The sequence below is a fragment of the Cetorhinus maximus genome, unplaced genomic scaffold (assembly GCF_964194155.1).
Source record: "Cetorhinus maximus unplaced genomic scaffold, sCetMax3.hap1.1 HAP1_SCAFFOLD_4949, whole genome shotgun sequence".
In the NCBI taxonomy this organism is placed as follows: domain Eukaryota; kingdom Metazoa; phylum Chordata; class Chondrichthyes; order Lamniformes; family Cetorhinidae; genus Cetorhinus; species Cetorhinus maximus.
The window spans coordinates 1-8,520 of NW_027600847.1; the positions used below are offsets into that span (position 1 = coordinate 1).

The window sequence follows — 8,520 nt, forward strand, 5'->3', positions numbered from 1 at the left end:
AAAGTTTACCTCTTTAGGAGCCAACCAAACAAAAACTAAATGAACAGAACCAGGGGAAAAAAAAATGCAGCCCCTAAATGAACTCTTTCGGAGTCAGCCAAATAAACAAAATGAGCAAGACGAGGGATAAAATAAGCACAGCCCCTAAAGTAGGGAACTGCTAAAATTTAAAAGGGAGTTTACAAACATCAAATCAAAATGTGATTAAAGGGGGTGTGATAAAACACCCCAGCAACCCCCACCCCCACCCGCGGGTGCCCATTGGGCACAGAAGGCCTTGACGGCCATGACTTGTTTGGAGGTCGCTGCCAAAGGAGGGCCGGTGAGCTGCCGACGCTGCCTCATTCGTCCAGAGGTTAGTGTCGCTGCAATTACCACAGCTCCTAAATTCAAGTCTTATGGCCACTTCGTTCATCTCCGTGGCGAGTTTGCTCTTAAGAGCAAGGTTGTAAACTTGGTTTTTTTTTGGATAGGGAGGTCCAGGACTAGGGGTGTGGGCGGTGGAGGAGTGGGAGGGGAGGGGGGTGCTGAAAAGAAAGGAGAAGAAGCAGTCGGCGATGGTCGGAATGTTCTCAGCCCCACCCCCCCCGTCTCTCTCTCTCTCTCTCTCTCCCCCTTTCTTCGCTCCCGCCCTCCTCCCTCTCCTCCTCCCCGCACTCCCCCCACTCCCGCCACCTGCGACGCGACGACACGAGCCGAGCCGCCCTCACATCGCCGCCACCCGCCTCTGGAGGGCGTCCAGCTCGGCCCCGACGGCCGGCGGCAGGTCCTCGTTCACCTGGACGGTCAGGTAGCGGCGCAGGTCGGCCGCCTCCCGCTCCCAGAAGGCCCTGGGCAGGGAGAAGAGCTCCTGGGCCCGGACGGCCCCCAGGCCGCCCAGGTCCAGGGCCCCCGGGGCCGGCAGGTAGCCCACCGGGGTCTCCACCGCGCTGGGCTCGCCGTCCACCCGCCGGCAGATCCAGTCCAGCACCCGGCAGTTCTCGCCGAAGCCCGGCCACAGGTAGGCGCCGTCCTCCTCGCCCTTGCGGAACCAGTTGACATGGAAAATGCGGGGCAGCCGCGCCGGGCTCGGCCGCTCCTCCATGCTGAGCCAGTGCCGCAGGTAGTCGCCGAAGTTGTAGCCGAAGAACGGGCGCATGGCGAAGGGGTCGTGCATGATGACCTTGCCTGGATCGGGGGAGGGGGGGGGGAAGGGGTGGAGGGAGGGTGGAGGGAAAGGGAAGAGGGTTAAGAAAAGCCGCCTCAGTCCCCGGCCCCACCAACCCGCCACGGCGCCCGAGGGGTGGGGGGCGGTGGACGCGAACGGCCGCTTGCCCGGTAGGAGCGCGCGACCAAGTCGCCAGAGGGGCGTGGCCAGACCGCCGAGCGCCGGAGGCAGGGGATGCGAAGTGTCTGGGGCATCCTGCGGGCTCTGCTTGCCTGCCTTGCTCCTCCCACCCTCCACCCCACCCCACCCCGACGTAACCGCAACCGAGGGAGCGCGGCGCAGGTCCCTGGGAACGGTGGGATTGTCGGTTCGAGGAGGTGATGGGGGCCGACCGGGCCTGCGCTCACCGGAGTTCAGGAGAACGAGAGGGGATCCCATCGAACCCCGTGTCAAATTCTGGACGGACCGGATGCAGGGAGGGATGTTTCCTCTGGCTTGGGGGATAGGTCTAGAACAAAGGGGTCAGGGACTCAGCGTACGGGGTAGACCATTGGGGTCTGGGATGAGGAGAAACCTCATCACTCGGAGGGTGGTGAACCTGAGGAATTCTCTCCCACGGAGGCTGTGGAGGGCGAGTCACTGGATGTATCTCAGAAGGAAACGGATGGATTCCTAGACTCTAAAGGCGTCAAGGGGTACGGAGCAGGGGGAGAGAGAGAGCGGGAGTACGGAGTTGGGATCGAGGATGGTCATATGGAATGGCGGGGCAGCCTCGAGGGGCCGAATGGACCTCCTCCCGCTCCCCATTTTCCTACGTTTCTAACCCTCGACCCCCTCGTTGATCAGGAACCTGTCTAACTCGGCTTCGAGTATATTCAGTGACCCGGCCTCCACTCGCTCTCTCTCTCTGGGGGAGGGAGAGAGAGTTCCACAGACTGACCACCCTCCGAGAGAGGAAATACCTCCTCGTCTCCGTCTCCGCGATGGGAGACCCCTTATTCTCAAACTGTGCCCCCCTCCCTCCCCACTCACCCTCGATCTAGATTCCCTCACGAGGTTGGGGGGGGGAAACCATCCTCTCAGCCTCCTCCCTGTCGAGTTCCCCGTCCCCCTCCTCACACCATGGCTGATCCGGTTGGAACCTCAACCCCACATTCCCTGCCTACCCACCCCCACCCCCCTCAATCACCTTTCACCGTCCTCCCTCGCTTATCGAGAATCGAGCTACCTCCTCCTTCCAAAATATTCATTGGGAGCAATTTTGGGCCCCGTATCTCAGGAAGGATGTGCTGGCCCCTGGAGAGGGGTCTAGAGGAGGTTCACGAGAACAATCCCAGGAACGAAAGGCTTAACATATTGAGGAACGTTTGAGGACTCTGGGTCGATACTCGATCGAGTTTAGAAGGATGAGGGGGGATCTGATTGAAACTTACAGAATACTGAAAGGCCTGGATAGAGTGGGACGTGGGGGAAGATGTTTCCATGAGTCGGAGAGACTAGGACCCCCGAGGGGCACAGCCTCAGAGTAAAGGGAAGACCTTTGAGAACAGAGATGAGGAGAAACTTCTTTAGCCAGAGAGAGTGGTGAAGCTATGGAATTCATCGCCACAGAAGGGCTGGGGAGGCCATAGGTCATGGAGTGTATTTAAGACCGAGATAGATAGGTTCCTGATTGGGTAAGGGGGGGATCAAAGGTGACGGGGAGAAGGCGGGAGAATGGGGGGTCGAGAAACTTTTATCAGCCTATGATTGAACGGCGGAGCAGACTCGATGGGCCGAGTGGCCTCATTTCTGCTCCTATGGTCTTATGGTCTTATTCAGCGACCTTCCCCCCCATCAGAGGAAGCATCCTGTCCACCCCAGCCGACGCATCTTCCGGTCCGGCGCTCAGCAGGACAACCCGCCAGCAGCAACAATTTACACCGCTTGGAAAGAGAGCGCTGATCGGCTGGCTTGAGTTGGCGTGGAGAATGCACCAGTGGACGGTGACTGGGCAGCATCGTTCATCAAGGAGTCAACAAGCCGCTATTCGATTTAAATTGATTTATTAAATGGTTTCTGGAATAGGGCGCGCCCAAGGTCCAGGCAGATGGATGGGTGACCCGCTAGACGAGGGAAGGCAGGCAGTCGGTGCAGAAATCCCCCTGTGGCTGTTCTCCCCCCCACCCCCCTCTCTCTAACAGGCATACCGTCAGGGGCTCAGAGAGGCGCTTCTGTGGCCGTGATAGAGACACCAGGGGTGGTCTGTTGCCTCCCTGGTGCCAAGGGTCCAGGACGTCTCCGATCCGGGTACGGGGCATTCCGAAGGGGGGGGGTGTGCAGGGACAACAGCCAGAGGTGGTGGTACTAACATCGGTGCGATCGATGTGGAGGAACAGACGGTGTAGGGAGGGAGGGAGGGTCTCCGATATCCGGGATCAGCGGGGGTCTCTCTTCTGGGGCCAGGAGGGACCTGTACAAGAAGGAGGGGTTGCGTCTGAACTGGAGGGGCACCGATACCCTGGCCGCGAAGTTCGCTAGTGTCACTCGGGAGGGTTTAAACTAGTATGGCGGGGGTGGGTGGGAACCAGAGCAAGTGGAATAAAGGACTGGGAACCAGTGAATATGGCCAGTAGGACAAAGAGGGAGGGCAGTCAGGGAGAAATGACCGAATGCCGTGGGACTGGGGGTCTGAGATGCATTGGTTTCAACGCGAGAAGTATAACAGGCAAGGCGGATGAGCTTAGAGCTTGGATTAGTACTTGGGACGATGATGTTATTGCTATGACGGAGACTCGGTCGAAGGATGGACAGGATTGGCAGATCAGCGTTACCAGGATTTAGACGTTTCAGGCAGGATAGAGAGGGGTGTGGAAGAGGTGGGGGGGAGTTGCGCTGCTGGTTGAGGGGAATATCACAGCCGTTCGACAGGAGGACACCTCGTTGGGCAACCTGCAGCGAGGCAATACGGGTAGAGCTCCGGAATAGGAGGGGTGCAGCTGGGGGTTTACTATAGGCCTCCCAATTGCCGGCGGGAGATTGAGGAACAGTTAGGTAGGCAGATTTTGGAAAGATGTACAAGCAATAGTGGTGGGTGATTTTAACTTTCCCTACATCGACTGGGAGTCACTTAGCGCCAGGGGGTTTGGATGGTGCAGAATTTGTAAGGTGCATCCTAGGAGGGCTTCCTGAGGCAATATGTAGATAGTCCAACTAGGGAAGGGGCAATACCGGACCTGGTATTAGGGAATGAACCCGACCAGGTGGTCGAAGTTCCATTAGGGGAGCATTTCGGTAAAAGTGATCATAATTCAGTAAGTTTCGAGGTACTGGTGGATAAGGATAACAGGAGTCCTCGGGTTAAGGTGGTTAATTGGGGGGGAGGCTAATTATAACAATATTAGACAGGAACTGAGGAATCTAGACTGGAGGCGGATGTTTGAGGGCAAATCCACAACTGACATGTGGGGGGGCTTTCAAACGTCAGTTGATAAGAATTCAGGACCGGCATGTTCCTGCTAGGATGAAGGATAAAGTATGGCAAGTTTCAGGAACCTTGGATAACGAAGGATATTGTGAGATTAGTCAAAAAGCAAAGGGAAGCATTCCTAAGGGCTAGAAGGCTGGGAACAGATGAAGCCCGTGGAGAATATAAAGAAAGTAGGAAGAAACTTAAGCAAGGAGTCAGGAGGGCTAAAAGGGGGTCATGAAAAGTCACTGGCAACCAGGATTAAGGAAAATCCCAAGGGTCTTTTATACATCTGTAAAGGGCAAGAGGGTAGCCAGGGAAAGGGTAGGTCCACTCAGGGACAGAGGTGGGAATCTGTGTGTGGAGCCAGAAGAAATGGGGAGAGATACTAAATGAATACTTCTCATCGGTATTCACCAAAGAGAAGGACTTAGCGGTCGATTTGTCTAGGGAAGAGTGTGTAGATAGCCTGGATCATGTTGAGATCAAAAAAGAGGAGGTGTTAGGCGTCTTGAAGAATATTAAGGTGGATAAGTCCCCCAGGGCCAGATGGGATCTACCCCAGAGTACTGAGGGAGGCAAGGGAGGAGATTGCTGGGGCCTTGACAGAAATCTTTGTATCCTCACTGGCTACGGGTGAGGTCCCAGAGGACTGGAGAATGGCCAATGTTGTTTCATTGTTTAAGAAGGGTAGCAGGGATAATCCAGGAAATTACAGGCCGGTGAACCTTACATCAGTGGTAGGGAAATTATTGGAGAAGATTCTTCGTGACAAGATTTACTACCATTTGGAAGCCAATGGGCATATTAGTGAGAGGCAGCATGATTTTGTGAAGGGGAGGTCGTGTCTCACTAACTTGATCGAGTTTTTCGAGGAAGTGACAAAGATGATCGACGATGGAAGTTATCAGTGGATGTTATCTACATGGGTTTCAGTAAGGCCTTTGACAAGGTCCCTCATGGCAGACTGGTACAGAAGGTAAAGTCGCACGGGATCAGAGGTGAGCTGGCAAGATGGGTACAGAATTGGCTTGGTCACAGAAGACAGAGGGTAGCAGTGGAAGGGTGCTTTTCTGAATGGAGAGCGGTGACTAGTGGAGTTCTGCAGGGATCAGTGCTGGGACCTTTGCTGTTTGTGGTATACATAAATGATTTGGAGGAAAATGTAACTGGGCAAGTTTGCAGACGACACTAAGGTTGGAGGAGTTGCAGATAGTGAAGAGGATTGTCAAAGGATACAATGGGATATAGATCGGCTGGAGACTTGGGCGGAGAAATGGCAGATGGAGTTTAATCCGGACAAATGCGAGGTAATGCATTTTGGAAGGTCTAATACAGGCAGGAATTATACAGTAAATGGCAGAACCCTTAAATGCATCGACGGGCAGAGGGATCTGGGTGTACAGGTCCACGGGTCACTGAAAGTGGCAACGCAGGTGGATAAGGTAGTCAGGAAGGCATATGGCATGCTTGCCTTCATCGGCAGGGGTATTGAGTATAAAAGCTGGGAAGTCATGCTGCAGCTGTGTAGAACCTTGGTTAGGCCACACTTGGAATATTGCGTGAAATTCTGGTCGCCACATTACCAGAAGGATATGGAGGCATTGGAGAGGGTGCAGAGGAGGTTTTACCAGGATGCTGGTCCTGGTCTGGGAGGTTATTAGCTATGAGGGGAGGTTGGAGAAGCTCGGATTGTTCTCACTAGAGCGACGGAGATTGAGGGGAGACTTGATAGAAGTTTACAAAATGATGAGTGGCATGGTCAGAGTAGATAGTCAGAAGCTTTTTTCCCCAGGGTGGAAGAGTCAATGACTAGGGGGACATAGATTTAAGTTGAGAGGAGAAAACTATAGAGGAGATGTGCGGGGCAAGTTTTTTACACAGAGGGTAGTGAGTGTGTGGAATTCGCTGCCAGAGGAGGTGGTGGAAGCAGGTACGATAGTGGTGTTTAAGAGCCGGCTTGACAAATACATGAATAGGATGCGAATAGAGGGATACGGACCCCGGAAGTGCAAAATGTTTTAGTTTGACGGGCAATATGATGGGCGCAGGCTTGGAGGGCCGAAGGGCCTGTTCCTGTGCTTTTTCTTTGTTCTTTGTTCGTTTAAATTCAAGCCAGGCTGGTTGACCCCGAGGAATGAACCAGGGAATGGCTGTCACCTATTTCATTTATTTTTTTTTTGGGGGGTTGAAACCGACGCAATGTGCGGACACGTCCCTCGGGCCCCGCAAGGGACGCCAGTTGGCTTGGTGCGTTCGCCACGGCAACCAGCCAGAGCCCACCGGCCGACCAGTCGGCGCTCTCCTCTCGTGCGGTACAAATCGTTGTTTGCCTTCGCGTTTTGGCGCTGGGTGCGGGGCGCCCGTTCTTCACGAGCGCTGGGAGGTGGAGGGGGGGAAGTTCATACGTAAGCTCCGGCGGTCCTATCCGATTAAACCGAAGTGCGGGAAGGCCGGGGGGAGGGGGTAAGTGGAGCGGGGTGGGGGGGGCAAATACCTTTGTGCTCAGCTGCCGCAGTCGATTCTGATCTCATCGCGGACCCGATAAAGACCCCATGGCGCCAGTTGAACGACTCGTAAACCAACGGGACTCCTGACCGGGGGGAGGGAAGGGGAGAAGGAGGGAGGGGGAAGGGGGAAAGGGGAAGGGAGGAGGTGGTTTTGAGGGGTGGGTGGGGAGGGGGTAAGAGAAGAAAAATTGAAGTCAAACACACGGACTCAAACACACGGCCGAGGGGTGGGGACGGATCCCGGACCCCCGCCAAACGAAGCGGTGCGGGGAACGGGGCAGCAGAGCGAGCCTTACCTTCCGGCCTCCTCCCTCCGAATATGATAGCGTCGATGGGCACGCCCTCGGGTGACTCCCAGTTCTCGTCCATGATGGGGCACTGTCTGGCCGGAGCGCAGAAGCGCGAGTTGGGGTGGGCGCATGGCTCCTTGTCCCCTAACGAGAGAGAGAGAGAGAGAGAGAGGAATGAGGGGTTATCATCTGCTCGGAGAAGAGAGAGGCCGCGCGGGGATGCTCATCCTGTTCCCCGCCGGCGTTTGCATCCCCCCCCCCCTACTGTAACCTCACCTCCTGCTTCACCTCCTCCTTCCAAACCCCTCGTGATTCTGAACACCTCGATTTGCTCCTCCCCCCATCCCCCACCCCCCCTGCAAGCTTCCCTGCATCCGATGGGAGCGATCCCGACATTTCCCACGTTTAACAGGATGCCCTTCACCCACCCCGCAACCGTTCGGGTAGATGTCCTCTCCCCGACACGCTCCACTCTAACCTCCTCTAACACCCATCCCCCTCTTCACCTTCCCCTCCATCCCCCTCTTCACCTTCCCCTCCATCCCCCTCTTCGCCTCCCCCTCATCCACCTCCTCAACTCCCCCCATCCCCCTCCTCAACTCCCCTGTCCCCCCTCTTCACCTCCCCGTCCCCCCTCTTCACCTCCTCCGTCCCCCCTCTTCACCTCCCTCCGTCCCCCTCTTCACCTCCCTCCGTCCCCCCTCTTCACCTCCCTCCGTCCCCCCTCTTCACCTCCCTCCGTCCCCCCTCTTCACCTCCCTCCGTCCCCCCTCTTCACCTCCCTCCGTCCCCCCTCTTCACCTCCCTCCGTCCCCCCTCTTCACCTCCCTCAGTCTCCCTCTTCACCTCCCCATCCCCCTCCTCCCATCCCCCTCTTCCCCTCCCTCCATTCCCCTCTTGCCCTCCCTCCATTCCCCTCTTCCCCTCCCTCCATTCCCCTCTTCCCCTCCCTCCATTCACCTCTTCCCCTCCCTCCATTCCCCTCTTCCCCTCCCTCCATCCCCCTCTCCACCTCCCCCATCCCCCTCTCCACCTCCCCCATCCCCCTCTTCACCTCCCCCCATCCCCCTCTTCATCTCCATCCATTCCCCTCCTCCCACCCCCCTTCTTCCCCTCACTCCATCC

General features: G+C 56.4%; 1 protein-coding gene across 1 annotated transcript; it reads right to left on the reverse strand.

The window, feature by feature from the left end:
* Positions 1-467: 467 nt before the first annotated feature.
* On the reverse strand, positions 468-7,535 carry LOC144678625 (phosphoenolpyruvate carboxykinase [GTP], mitochondrial-like). The gene is made up of 3 exons (XM_078538359.1): positions 7,402-7,535; positions 7,093-7,188; positions 468-1,167 (listed from the first exon to the last, which is right to left on the reverse strand). The coding sequence occupies exons 1-3, from the start codon at positions 7,472-7,474 to the stop codon at positions 707-709; spliced, it is 630 nt and encodes a 209-aa protein (XP_078394485.1). The 5' UTR covers positions 7,475-7,535; the 3' UTR covers positions 468-706.
* Positions 7,536-8,520: the final 985 nt, after the last annotated feature.

What these genes read in the sequence shown, in the direction of transcription:
- LOC144678625 (XM_078538359.1), bottom strand. Translation starts at nt 7,474, where the DNA reads ATGGACGAGAACTGGGAGTCACCCGAGGGCGTGCCCATCGACGCTATC. An exon ending in CGGAGGGAGGAGGCCGGAAG is followed by an intron (nt 7,189 to 7,401) that starts GTAAGGCTCGCT and finishes CCCCCCGGTCAG; the next exon opens with GAGTCCCGTTGGTTTACGAG. An exon ending in TGCGGCAGCTGAGCACAAAG is followed by an intron (nt 1,168 to 7,092) that starts GTATTTGCCCCC and finishes CCCCCGATCCAG; the next exon opens with GCAAGGTCATCATGCACGAC.